The sequence below is a fragment of the Scyliorhinus canicula genome, chromosome 4, assembly GCF_902713615.1.
Source record: "Scyliorhinus canicula chromosome 4, sScyCan1.1, whole genome shotgun sequence".
Classification (NCBI taxonomy): domain Eukaryota; kingdom Metazoa; phylum Chordata; class Chondrichthyes; order Carcharhiniformes; family Scyliorhinidae; genus Scyliorhinus; species Scyliorhinus canicula.
This window is the reverse complement of record NC_052149.1, coordinates 52,853,532-52,868,341: the sequence shown is the minus strand read 5'-3', so window position 1 is coordinate 52,868,341 and position 14,810 is coordinate 52,853,532. Positions and strand designations below refer to the sequence as shown.

Genomic DNA, 14,810 nt, shown 5'->3' with positions numbered 1-14,810 from the left:
TTCAGCCCATATGGCCCATCAAGTCTGCTCCACCGTTCAATTAGATCATGACTGATTTGATAGGATATAATCCTCAACTCCACATTCCTGCCTTATCCCCATTACTATGGATTCCACTACTGATTAAAAATCAGTATTGGAAATACTTAACGACCCAGCCTCTACGGCCATCTGCAGTAACGAATTCCGTAGATTTACTGCTCAAAGAAGAAATTCTTCCTCAAATCGGTCTTAAATGGGCTATCCTTACTCAGATCACACATTCTGGTCCTGGACTATCCCGCAAGGGGAAACATCCTCTCAGCATCTACCCTGTCAAGCCGCCAGCAAATGCTATATTTCTCAATAAGGCTGCCTCTCATTCTTCTAAACACCAATGATACAGGCCCAATCTACTCAACCTCTCCTCATAAGACACAATTTCCCTTTCACAAAACCATGATGACTCTGCCTGATTACCTTGAATTTTTCCGTGTGCCCTTCTTTAACATCTTCAATAATACTCAAAATTTTCCCTACAATAGATGTCAAGCTAATTGGCATGTAGTTTCCTGCTTCCTGTCTCCTTGAATAAAATAGTTATATTTACTATTTTCAAATCTCACCTTTCCTGAATCTAGAGAATTTTGGAACATTATAACCAACACACCAACTATCTCACTAGCCGCTTCTTTCAAAGGATGAAGTTCATCAGGACCCATGAATTTGTCAGCCCACAGCTCCGACAACTTGTTCAGTATTAGTTCCCGGAGTTTCTCTCTCCCTTCCAATCCTGATTTACTGCTATTTCAGAGATGTTAATGTATCAATAGTTCATTTACTCTTCCTACCAAAGTGCATAACGTCACATTTTCCTACATCATATTCCACCTACCAAGTTTTTGCCCAGTCACTTAACCTGCCTATTTCCCTCTGTAGACTCTCATCCTCACCACAATCGCAGTGGGACTAATAGAATTTGACACAGACAAGTGTGAGGTAATGCATTTCATGGCGGGCTAGGGAAAGGCAATATATACTGAACACAATTCTAAAAGTGTGCAAGAGTAGAAAAACATGAGGGTTCACACACAGATCTGTGACAGAAGCAATACATATTGTGAACAGTTAGCAAAGCAAATGGGACCTTGGGCTTCATAATTAGAAGTAATAAATACAGAAGAAGGGAAGTTGTATTGAACCTTTATACAGCTTTGTTTGGGCCACAACCAGAATATTGCACCTAGTTCTGGTCACCACATTTTAGGAAAGACCTAGAGAGGGTGCAGAAAATATTTAATAGAATGATTCAAAGGACAAGGGAATTTATCTACAAGGTTAGGTGGGGCAGCATGGTCACACAGTGGTTAGCACTGCTACATCATAGTGCCAGAGACCGGCCTCGGGTGACTGTGTGGAGTTTGCACTTTTTCCCCCGTGATTGCATGGGTTTCCTCCCACAGTCCAAAGACGTGCAGTGTAGGTGGATTGGCCATCCTAAATTACCTCTTAGCGCCCAAGTGTTAGGTATGGTTACGGCATAGGGTGGGGGCTTGGACCTAGGTAAGTTGCTCTTTTCAAGGGATGGTCCAGACTCAATGGGCCAAATGGCCTCCTTCTGCACTGTAGGGATTCTATGATTCTATGTTGAAGCTGGAGTTGTTCTCCTTGGAGCAAAGGAGGTAGAGGAGGGATCTGTTAGAGATGCACAAGATTATGATAGTTTGAGATAAGGTACACAAAAATAAAGCTTTTCCAATTAGCTGTTGATCAAGGACTGAATAACAGTGAGATTTTGTTTAATACACATTGGAACAATACAGCAATATCATTGTGCATTAAGATTTTTTTTTTTTTTTTAAAAGAGTAAATTCTTAAAATAACAAGAAACAACAAAATACTTACTTCACAATATAATTTAGAAATTCAATAGATTCCTTGTGGGAGAAAAAAAGTGTTAGTATCATATTTTTAAAAACTGATGGTTAAGTAATTTGATCACATGAATCAAACAGATTTACTGCATATACAAAGCATGCAAAATTTACATATTAAATCCTTTGCCAGAATAGTTTAATATGGTTTAAATGTCAGAGTTAGTTTTCTTCCTAGTTAATACTTGGCAGTTTCCCACACAATGAAGTTCTAAAACCACTGCATTTTGGCCTTATTTGACTTCTGCCAGCCATGTCCGAGTGGCATTGGCAACAGCCTGGAGTTAGATCACATGTCCATGTGTCAGATGTTCGACGCAAGGGAATAAAAGTACACACCAGAAATAACTTTTATTTATATAGCATCAACCCTCCCAAACTATTACACAGAGGTTCAAACAAGAAACGGAATGCCAAGTCAAAGATTATTAGAAGGGTGGTTAAAGACTTTGGTTTAAAGAGAAGCCTTATAGAATAAGGGTAGAGAGGTAAGGGTGTCATGTCGTAAGGGAATTCTAGAGCAGGAGACCTAGCTGGCAATGGCATTGCTGCCAAATCTAGTCAGAAGAGACGAGGGGAATGTATAAGCAGTCAGAATAGGAGAAATGCAGATGCTGGGATAGGAAGATAGTTTAAATCGAATGCTTTTGTGGTCTGAGAGCCCAAGTGCATCTGTAAGGAGCTCACTGGGCTAAATCGCTGGCTTTTAAAGCAGACCAAGCAGGCCAGCAGCACGGTTCGATTCCCGTACCAGCCTCCCCGGACAGGCGCCGGAATGTGGCGACTAGGGGCTTTTCACAGTAACTTCATTGAAGTCTACATGTGATAATAAGCAATTTTCATTTCATTTCAAGGAATGGAACAAGCAACCAGGACTTGGTGCTGCAACAAAGTTTTAATGAGGTGAACTGTACGCAAGATGTAAAGTCATTCAAAAGAGCAATAGAGTAATTAAAGCCAAAACATTCAAAGAGGTTGTGAAGTATGGGGGTGGAGGTGGAAGGAGGCAGCCCAAGGTCACAAAAGGTACAGAAATGCTGAGTAGTCTGATTCAATTAGCTGGGGAGGGAATGGGGTTAATAAGGATATGGAGTTTGCAGTGAGAACCAAGATAAAGGTCTGTACATTCCTAATTCACTGTCCATTCAAAACGAGAAGTTGACTAAGCAGTCTGATAGCACAAAGTCTTACAACACCAGGTTAAAGTCCAACACGTTTGTTTGGAATCATTAGCTATCAGAGTGTTACTCCTTCATCGCCTGATGAAGCAGCATCGCTCCGAAAGCTAATGATTCCATACAAACCTGTGGGACTTTAACCTGGTGTTGCAAGGCTTCTTTCTGTGCTCACCCCAGTCCAACGTCGGCATCTCCGCATCAGGATAGCACAGAGGCAACGGAAGTTTAAAAAAATGGTGGGGAGACACAGTTGAACGTAATAAGCATATGTGTAGAAACCTGTTTGCAAATGATGTTGCTAGATGAGGAACAGAAGGGGTATTATGGATGCTTCTTGGGAGAAAATAAATCAATAGGGGCAGCACGATGGCAGTGGATAGCACTGCTGTCTCACGGCACCGATGTCCCAGGTTCACTCCCGGCTCTAGGTCACTGTCCGTGTGGAGTTTGCACATTGTCCCCGTGTTGCGTGGGTTTCGCCCCCACAACCCAAAGATGTGCAGAGTAGGTGGATTGGCCAAACTGGAATTGCCCCTCAGTTGGAAAAATGAATTGGGTACTCTAAATTTTAAACAAATAAATAAAAACAATAAATAGAAGAGGATTGGGTGGAGGGATAAAAGGACAATGTGCCAATATAGGAGTGTAATAAATCCTTAATATGCTTACTACAGCTTCAAAAACACTCAAGAAGCTCAACATTCACTCCCTCCAGCAACTCACCAAGGCTTCTTTGACAGCACTTTCCAAACCAAAACTTCTAGCACTTAGAAGAGCAGCTGATGTACGAGAACATCACAACCTGCACATTCCCCCACACCAACCTCACTTGGAATTATAGTGCTGTTCTGCTACTGTCGCTGGGTCAAATCCTGGAACTCCCTTCCTAACAACATCATGGATGTTCCTGCAACACATGGATTGCAGCGGTTCTAGAAGGTAGTTTATCACCACCTTCGCAAGGGCAATTAGAGATGGACAATAAATGCTGTCCTACCCAGTGACATCCATATCCCATGAACAACAGATTTTTTCTTCCAAACAGCTCAAAACTATTGGACTTGCAACATAATCCCAATACAAATGTTAGAACAGCATGATGATATTGCTACCAAAATGCATTAAAAATAAAATTTAACCATATAATAGGGACTGCAATTCAGATTGATTGGAAAGCACTTTTGGGTGTTCTGAGGAATATGATAAATGCTATACAAAATTCAAATCCTTCTTTTCCTATTAACCCTATCAATATATTACCATGCATAACTTGTTTTTATTTGCAGGTTTTCACTTCTCTTCCTTTCTGGAAGGAATCAACTCCTTCTGGATTACCACTGCACAAGCCTCCAGTACACAACTAAATGATCAACATCCTTTATGTATGAGACTAGAGTGGCTGTTGTACAATCTGCCAACAGTCAAATATACTCCTGCCCCCAGCTATATTCAGACGTGAATATTACCAGTAGCAATCAATCAAAGGGGGAATCATGGTTGGTTGCACACCCTTCTATCAAAGGAAATTAGCCCAATTTTAGAATTGTTTTGCTACCCTACTGAGGTTAGCTAACTTAGTACAGTTTAGGAATCAAACCCAGGACCCTCTGGTAGGGATAACAAACTCACATACCATCTTTACGCAACCGAAGAAAATTATAGCTCAGAAGGTTGCCTTGGGGGGGGGGGGGGGGGGGGGGGGAGGGGGTGTGCTGATGTGGGAAAGAGCAGAATATAAATAGGGTAATAATAGGAGACTCTTATAATTAGGAGGTAGATAGCACTCTGCAGCAAGAACAAGAATCCAGACGGGCACATTGCTTATCCGGTGGCAGGAAAAGGAAGGGTAAATCAAATTGTTGTGACCCATGCTGGTTTAGCACACTGGGCTAAATCACTGGCTTTTAAAGCAGACCAAGCAGGCCAGCAGCACATAGAACTTAGAACATAGAAAAATACAGCACAGAACAGGCCCTTCGGCACACGATGTTGTGCCGAACCCTTGTCCTAGATTAATCATAGATTATCATAGAATCTACAGTGCAGAAGGAGGCCACTCGGCCCATCGAGTCTGCACCGGCTCTTGGAAAGAGCACCCTACCCGAGGTCAACACCTCCACCCTATCCCCATAACCCAGTAACCCCACCTAACACTAAGGGCAATTTAGCATGGCCAATCCACCTAACCTGCACATCTTTGGACTGTGGGAGGAAATCAGAGCACCCGGAGGAAACCCACACACACTCACGGGGTGGATATGTAGACTCCACACAGACAGTGACCCAAGCCAGAATCGAACCTGGGACCCTGGAGCTGTGAAGCAATTGTGCTATCCACAATGCTACCATGCTGCCCTTAAGAACAAATTAATCTACACTCCATTATTCTACCATAATCCATGTACCTATCCAATAGCCGCTTGAAAGTCCTTAATGTTTCCGACTCAACTACTTCCACAGGCAGTGCATTCCATGCCCTCACTACTCTCTGGGTAAAGAACCTACCTCGGACATCCCCCCTATATCTTCCACCATTCACCTTAAATTTATGTCCCCTTGTAATGGTTTGTTCCACCCGGGGAAAAAGTCTCTGACTGTCTACTCTATCTATTCCCCTGATCATCTTATAAACCTCTATCAAGTCGCCCCTCATCCTTCTCCGTTCTAATGAGAAAAGGCCTAGCACCCTCAACCTTTCCTCGTAAGACCTACTCTCCATTCCAGGCAACATCCTGGTAAATCTACTTTGCACCTTTTCCAAAGCTTCCACACCCTTCCTAAAATGAGGTGACCAGAACTGCACACAGTACTCCAAATGTGGCCGTACCAAGGTTTTGTACAGCTCACGGCTCTTAAATTCAATCCCTCTGCTAATGAACGCTAGCACACCATAGGCCTTGTTCACAGCTCTATCCACTTGAGTGGCAACTTTCAAAGATCTATGAACATAGACCCCCAAGATCTCTCTGCACCTCCACATTGCCAAGAACCCTACCGTTAACCCTGTATCCCGCATTCATATTTGTCCTTCCAAAATGGACAACCTCACACTGGTCAGGGTTAAACTCCATCTGCCACTTCTCAGCCCAGCTCTGCATCCTATCTATGTCTCTTTGCAGCCGACAACAGCCCTCCTCACTATCCACAACTGCACCAATCTTCGTATCATCTGCAAATTTACTGATCCACCCTTCAATTCCCGTACCAGCCTCCCCGAACAGGCCCTGGAATGTGGCGACTAGGGGCTTTTCACAGTAAATTCACTGAAGCCTACTTGTGACAATAAGCAATTTCATTTTTAATTCAAATAAAAACAGGGATGCACAGGGAGGAGACCCTTCAGAAAGAGTATCAGGAGTTAAGTTCTAGAACAGGGACTCAGAGGTAATCATCTCTGGATAATTTTCTTGAACCAAGTGCAAATCTACATAGGAGCAAATAGATCAGGAGAATTAACATGTGGCTGGTTTGGAAAAGAGGGGTTTGCGACTGTGGAGCACTGGCACCAGCTCTGGGCCAGGAAAGACATGTACCGGTGAGATAAGGGTAAAGGTAAATAGCAGGGTGGCAAAGGCTTGAAACTAGTACTATTGGGGAAGGATCTACAAGAAACATAATCAGCCTAATGTAAACAAAACAGGGGAGAGCATAGGAAATAATAAAGTAAGGGAAATGATGGCAATAAATAGAGTTATAGACAAGAGTCTTAAAAAGATGAATGAACATTACGTGAGAGGAGGTCCTATTAAAATGAGCCAAGATGTGTGTACATAATGGACACTGTTCATAATAAAACAAGGAAGTTGAAGGCATACACTGGAGGAACAAAACATAGTAGGGATTTCTGGGACATGGTTACAGGAAAATCAGCAGGGATTACTGGGACACACCTACAGAAAAATCAGGACTGAATTGAACATTGCAGAGTATAACGTTATTTAGAAAGTGGGGGAAACGGGGAGGTGGAATAACAGTAATTACTCGGGATAACAAAACGGCAGTTCAAAAAGGCACGCAGCTATCAGCAAAACAAAAATAGAATTCATATGGAAAAAGATAACAGAGAATAAAAATCAATCACACTAACGGATGTAATCTATGAACCAAATAGAGGAACGGAAGCGAAGAAAGAAACATGTAGATAAATTAGGGAACGGAGTAAAAAACCATAGAATAATAGTCTTGGAGAATGTCAACTACCCGGATATTAAATGGACAGAAAAGGTAGGTAAAGAGGTTAAAGAAATGGAATGATAGACTCCCTACAGTTCAGAAGGAGGCTATTCGGCCCATTGAATGTGCACCGACCCATTTGAAAAAGCACCCTATCTAGGCCATTTCATCGCCCTATTCCTGTAACCTACACATATTTGGACTGTGGGAGGAAACAGGAGGACCCGGAGGAAGTCTACTCAAACACGTTCCTACAATGGGTAAAGGACGCCTTTCTAAAAAGCCCAAAAAGTGATGTTTCTCCATTGGTTTTGGGAAAGGGGAATGAACGAGAGGAGATGAGTAAAAATAGAGGGAACATCTAGGCAACAATGCCCATTGTATAATATACTTCAAAATGTTATACAAGGACATTAGTATGATAAAACTAGGTCAATAGGTTAGAGAAAATTTGATTTCAGGCCGAGAATAGATATTGGAGAAATAAAATAGGCAATCAATGATGTAGAACAACAATTGGAAACTTTAAACGTGTTCAACAGACTGCGGAGAAAATATATTCCACAAGAGGGAAAGAGCAAACTAAAGACAATTGAGCTCAATTGATCAGTAAAGACATACGGGTTCAATTGAGGGTTAGGAAAAGGGTATACATTTGGGGGCGGCACAGTGGCTAGCACTGCTGCCTACGGCACTGAGGACCTAGGTTCGAATCCTGGCCCTGGGTTACTGTCCATGTGGAGTTTGCACATTCTCCCCGTGTCTGTGTGGGTTTCACCCCCACAACCCAAAGATGTGCAGGCTAGGTAGATTGGCCATGCTAAATTGCCCCTTAATTGGAAAAAATAATAATTGGGTACTCTAAATTTAAAGAAAAAGGAAAAGGGTATACATTGAATGCATAGACAGTAGAGGAGTTGAGAATACAAAGATATTGGAAGAATAATCAAAAAATAATTAAGAAACCGTATGAAATTAAATTATCAAGGGACATACAACAATACAGTAAAATATTTTACAGATAAAACCAAATAAGGAAGACTTGAACGGGAATAGGAGCATTCAGAACGACAAGATAATGCCACAGGTAATGATAGAGAGATGGCAGAACTATTAAGTAATTATTTCCCGCGAGTATTAATCACGAAGCTAGAACAGATAGTTATTAAACGGTGTGATGAATACAAAAAAAGGAATAAACTAATCAAAAGAAAAGGGGATAAAACCTTCTGTTGGATTGCATCCATGCATTTTAACTAATCTACGGAAGATAAACTAATGGCATGAGTACATATATTTAATAATTTGCTGGGAAATGTGTAGCGCTGAGGCTGATGGATTAGTTAATGTAATACCTATGTTTTCGACAGGGGCTAAAAGTGCCCAGAGAATTACAAACCAATAAGCTTAACATCAATGGTAGGGAAAATAATGGAATCCTTAATAAAGGATAGAATAGAAGAACATACAAAAAAGAAAAATATAATGAATGGTCACCATGGATTTTACAAGGGAAAATATCTTGGTTGACCAACCTTACGGAAATGTTATGAGGAGGTGTTAAAAGAGTAGACGGTAAAGGTTAAGTCACCATAGTCCTAGGTGACCATAGGCTGCTTTCCCCTTTGAGAAGGAGAGCTGACTGGTAGTGATTTAATCAGAGGACCACCACACCTCAGGCGAGGGGCAAGATTGAGAAGGCAGGACCTTCATGAATAACCTCAGCCGATACGGGAATTGAATCCTCGTTGCTGGCCTCATTCTGCATCATGAACCAGCTGTTTAGCCAACTAAGCAAAACCGGAGATCACTTATTGCTCAGAAGGTGCAAGTCTAAGTGGGTAGAGGAACAAAAAGATCTTGAAGTACGTTTACACCAATCACTAAAGGTTGTGCCACTGGTTAGAAAAAAAAAGCACAAGGGGAATTATGATAAACCTGTATCAAAACATGATTTGCAGTTCGTCACCATATAATAAAAAGGATATCGAGCAGGCAATTGAAACAGTGCAAGAATGATACCAGAAATGCACAAAAATAAAATCAGGATGTGCAGGCTGGGTGGGTCTTTTTTCTCTTGAAAAAAAAGGTATGACCAAATAGAGATATTTCAATGAAAGATTTTGATAGAATAAGAGAATATTTTATGCCCACCAATATAAGATACTCACCAAGAAATGCAATAGTGAAGTCAGAAGAAACTGCTTTACCCAAAGAGTGGTGAGAATGTGGAACTCGCTCACATGGGAGCGGTTGAAGTAAATTGTATAAATGCATTTAAAGGGGAGCTAGGCAAGCATGAGGGAGAAGGGAACAATTGGTTACAATGAGAGAATTAGATGAGGAGGTATGAGAGCGAGTTCCAGTGGATCAGAGGCAACGGCATGAACATGTTACACTAAATGCCAGTTCTGTGCCATATATCCTATAAAAATATAGGACACTGAAAGAAGTAATCCATCAGCAACATTAATATTTTTAGAATAAAAGACTTCCCTCACACTGTTACAGTTTTGTCTTCGACATGCTGATGCATATTTAGTTAATAGAAACAACTTTTAGCCCCCCAAAATCAGGGATATGGGTTAGCAACATGGCTGGGTTTCTCAGACTTGAGAAAATTAAGATCACCCTGAGAAGATCAACGTTAGGGTTCGTTCGGAGATGGCAGCCGTTTATCGACTACTTCAGAGAAAACTAAACTGTCAGCAGATGCAATTCAATGGGGGGGCTGTGGGGGGAGTTAGGCATTTTTTTGTTTAGATTAGGCAGGAACAGTGGAAGACGGAGGGATGTGTTGCGTGCTGAACTATGTTTCCATTTTGTATTTGTATTTTTTGTTATAAAACCATAAATGCCTTAATAGAATGTAAAAAAATTTATTTATTTATTTTTTAAAAAAGAAACAACTTTTAGCTAGTTAATATTGTCACATTAAGATTTACTTTGAACTTCCGGTTGCGGCTATGCCTGGGTAGATCGCATGTTCGGCAGCGCCCGCCGTGAACGGACTTTTGGGCCCTTTTAAGGAGCCCCAGCGGCACTTGGTCGACGATTCCCGGTGTGGGAAGACGGCAGTGAGGTTCCCCCAGCACTGTATGGAGTGGACTAGGAGCGGCGCGGTCAAAAAAGGGGCATTAGAGAGAGGAGAATGGCGCGAAAAAGCAAGATGGCGGCAGGCAGAGACCAGGCAGCGTGGGCTCAATGGCCGTGGGAGAAGCAAGAGTTTCTAAGCTGCTGCTTCGCGGAATTGAAGGCAGAAATGTTGGCCCCTATGAAGGCGTCGATCGAAAGGCTGGTAGAGACCCAGAGGATGCAGGGGACAGCGATTAAAGAGGAGCAGCAGAAGGCCTCTGATAACAAGGACGAGATCCTGGGCATGGCGGTGAAAGTGGAGGTGCATGAGGCATTCCATAAAAAGTGGCAGGAGAAATTTGAGGATCTGGAAAACAGGTCGAGGAGGAAGAATTTGTGGATTCTGGGTCACCCTGAAGGTGTGGAGGGGTCGGATGCTGGGGCATATGTAGCTGCGATGCTGAGAACGCTGATGGGCGCGGGAGCCTTCCCGAGGCCCTTGGAGCTGGATGAGGCGCACAGAGTCCTGGCGAGGAGACCGAGGACGAATGAGCCGCTGAGAGCTGTGGTGGTGATGTTGCACCGTTTCACTGACAGGGAGTGCGTCTTGAGATGGGCGAAGGAGGAGTGGAGCAGCAGGTGGGAGAATGCTGAAATTCGCATCTACCAGGACTGGAGTGCAGAGCTGGCCAAGAAGAGGGCAGGATTCAATCGGGCCAAGGCGGTTATCCACGGAAAGGGGGTGAAGTTTGGGCTGTTGCAGCCCGCGTGACTGTGGGTCACATATCAGGACCATCACCGCTATTTTGATACGCCAGACGAGGCGTGGACCTTTATCAAAAATGAGAAGCTGGACTCAAATTATTGGTCTGTAGCATGCTTTGGGGGATGTTGTGGAGTGGGAGAGGGCGATATTTGTGTTTTCTTGCTGTGTGTGCACTGGTTTGGGAGGGGTTGTTCCCTGCGTTCGGTTGGGGGGGGGGGGGGGGGGGGGTGCCTGGGCCGAGGTTGCAGGAGAATGGAGCTGCGTCATAGAGGGCGGGGTCGGCCCGGACTGGGAGCACGGGTTTTCATTTCCTGCAAAAAGGGAGGGGGCGGGGCTGGATGCGGGGGTGGTACTGGATTGGAGTCCACATTGGTTTGCAAGGGGAGTGGATAGGGGAATCCAACGATTCCAACGAGGATCGGTGGCAGAGGCGGGAGCGGCCGGGGTCAGCAGGAGTCAGCTGACTTACGGGAGTGCAATGGGGGGGAGAAGTGAGGTTAAGCAATTGCTTGGCCGGGGGAGGGGGGGTACTGGGTTGCTGCTGTACTGACCAAGGGGGAGCTGGAGATAAGAGGGAGAGTCGGGGCAGGGAGCCTCCACCTGCGAGGCTGGAAAGTGCAGGAGGTGTGTGCACGTGGCTGGCCCAAAAAAGGAGATGCCCAGTCAGCAGGGGGGATTTGGGGGGGGGGGGGGGGGGGGGGGGGGGGTAGTTCCCCCCAATCCGGCTGATCACATGGAATGTGAGAGGCCTAAATGGGCCGGTCAAGAGGACCGGGTATTTGCGCACTTAAAGGTACTGAAGGCAGACATAGCCATGTTACAGGAGACGCACCTGAAAGTTGCGGATCAGACCAGGCTGAGGAAGGGATGGACAGGGCAGGTCTTTCACTCCGGGTTGGACGCGAAAAATAGGGGGGGGGTGTCGCAATTTTGGTGAGCAAATGGGTGACTTTCGAGGCGGTGAGCATCGTGGCGGATAAAGGGGGCCGATATGTGATGGTGAGTGGAAGGCTGCAGGGGGCCCGGGTGGTGCTGGTGAATGTATATGCCCCAAATTGTTCTCCTTTTCCCACGTGCACAAGGCCTATTCACGGATAGACTTTTTCATGGTGAGCAGGGCACTGATCCCGAGAGTAGAGGGGACGGAGTATTCGGCCATCGCGATTTCGGATCACGCCCCGCACTGGGTGAAGCTGGAGTTGGGGAAGAGAGGGGCCAGCGCCCGTTGTGGCACATGGACGTGGGATTGCTGGTGGATGAGGAGGTCTGTGGGCGGATCTGGGGGTGCATACAGAGGTATACGGAGGCCATAAGACATAGGAGCAGAAGTAAGGCCATTCGGCCCATCGAGTCCACTCCACAATGAGTGGCCAATGAGGCCAATGACAACAGGCAGGTCTCGGTGAGTGTGATCTGGGAGGCGCTGAAGGCGGTGGTTAGAGGAGAGCTAATCTCCATCAGGGCTCACAGAGAAAAGAGAGAGAGGAGGGAGAGGGATAGATTGGTAGGAGAGATACTTGGGGTGGATATGAGATATGCGGAATCCCGAGGAGGGGCTGCTGAAGGAGAGCCGGAGCCTTCAAACGGAATTTGACTTGCTGACTACAGGGAAAGCTGAGGCCCAGTGGAGGAAGGTACAAGGAGCAGCGTATGAATATGGGGAGAAGGCGAGTCGGATGCTGGCACATCAGCTGTGGAGGAAGGAGGCGGCTAGGGAAATTGGGGGGAAATCAGGGACAAGGGAGGGAATACAGTGCAGAGTCCAGCCAAAAGAAATGAGGTCTTTAGGGACTTCTATGAGGACTTGTACGAATCAGAGCCCCCGGAGGGGGGGGGGGGGGGGGGGGGGGGGGGGAGAGTTCCGGCGGTTCCTGGACCAATTGAGGTTTTCGAGGGTGGTGGAGGAGCAGGTAGAGGGTTTGGAGGCCCCGATTGGGATGGAGGAGCTGGTTAAGGGGTTGGGGAGCATGCAGGCGGGCAAGGCCCCAGGACCGGATGGGTTCCAGATTGGATTCTATAGGACGTTCTCGGAACTGTTGGCTCCGTTACCATTGTGAACTTTTAACGAGGCGAGAGAAAAAGGAATTCTTCCCCCGACGATGTCGCGAGCTCTGATCTCACTTATTCTCAAGCGGGACCGCTGCAGTGTGACTCGTATAGGCCGATTTCACTCCTCAGTGTGGATGCCAAGCTGTTAGCGAAGGTCCTGGCCACTAGGATTGAGGATTATCTCCTGAGAGTGATACATGAGGATCAGACGGGATTTGTGAAGGGTAGGCAGCTGAATGCAAATATGCGGAGGCTCCTGAATGTGATTATGATGCCCTGGGGTGGGGTGGGGGGGGGGGGGGGGGGGGGGGGGTGGGGGGGAGAGGAGGCAGAAGTGATGGCGGCTATGGATGCGGAGAAGGCCTTTGACCGGTGGAGTGGGAGTACCTGTGGGTGGTGCTGGGTAGGTTTGGGGAGGGGTTCATAGGATGGGTTAAATTTCTGTACCAGGCCCCGGTGGTGAGTGTATCGATGAACCGGTTGAGGTCCGAGGACTTTAGACTACACCGAGGAACGAGGCAGGGGTGCCCCCTATCTCCCCTGCTGTTTGCCTTGGCGATTGAGCCATTGGTCATGGCGCTGAGGCAATCCAGAAGCTGGAGGGGTGTGGTCGGGGGGGGCAGAGGGGGTGGAAGAGAGAAGGAGCACCGCATCTCACTATATGCAGATGACCTGCTTCTATATATCACAGATCCGGTGGAGGGGATGGGGGAGGTTATGCAGACCCTTAGGGAGTTTGGAGACTTCTCGGGATATAAGCTTAATGTTGGGAACAGCGAGCTCTTTGTGGTGCATGCGCGGGGCCAGGAAAAGAGGTTGGAGGAGCTGCCGCTCAAGATGGATAGGAGTTTTCGGTATTTGGGTACTCAGGTGGCCAAGAGTTGAGGGGGGGTTGGCGCTGCCGAATCTGTGCAGCAAACATGTCGATGATTCAGAAATGGATGATGGAGGGAGAGGGGGCGGCATGGAAAAGACTAGAGGCGGCGTCTTGTGTACGTACTAGCCTGGGGGCACTGGTGACGGCACCGTTGCCGCTTCCGCCGACGTGGTATACCACGAGCCCCGATGGTGACGGCGACGCTGAGGATTTGGGGGCAATGGAGGTAGCACAGGGGGTGACGGGGGCCTCAGTCTGGTCCCCGATACGAAACAACCATAGGTTTGGTCCGGGCAGGATAGATGGTGGGTTCCGAAGCTGGCACCGGGCGGGAATTAAAAGGCTGGGGAATTTATTCATTGACGGGACTTTTGCCAGTTTGAGGGCACTAGAGGAGGCGGAGGAAGCCTCGGTGGAGGAGCTGAAGGGCAAATGGGAAGAGGAGCTGGGTGAGGACCTATGGACTGACGCCCTGGGCAGCGTCAATTCCTCCTCATCTTGCACCAGGCTCAGCCTGATCCAGTTTAAAGTGGTACACAGGGCGCATATGACAGGGGCGAGGATTAGTAAATTTTTCAGGGTGGAGGACAGATGTGTGAAGTGTTCGGGGAGCCGAGCAAACCACGTCCATATGTTCTGGGCATGCTCGGTGCTTGCGGAGGTTTGGAAGGGCTTCGCAAATGTTATGTCCGAAGTCTTGGATACTGGGAGTTGGGAGATAGCGATATTTGGGGTATCGGAGGATCGGGAGTGCAGGAGTCGAAAGAGGCCGGAGTTCT

General features: G+C 46.3%; 1 protein-coding gene across 1 annotated transcript in view; it reads right to left on the bottom strand.

The window, feature by feature from the left end:
• Nucleotides 1-14,810, bottom strand: part of LOC119964582 (nardilysin-like) — a 133,730-nt gene that overhangs the window by 27,718 nt on the left and 91,202 nt on the right. Inside the window, 1 exon segment of the mRNA XM_038794258.1 lies at nt 1,885-1,916. Within this exon segment, the coding sequence (XP_038650186.1) occupies nt 1,885-1,916 (32 nt within the window).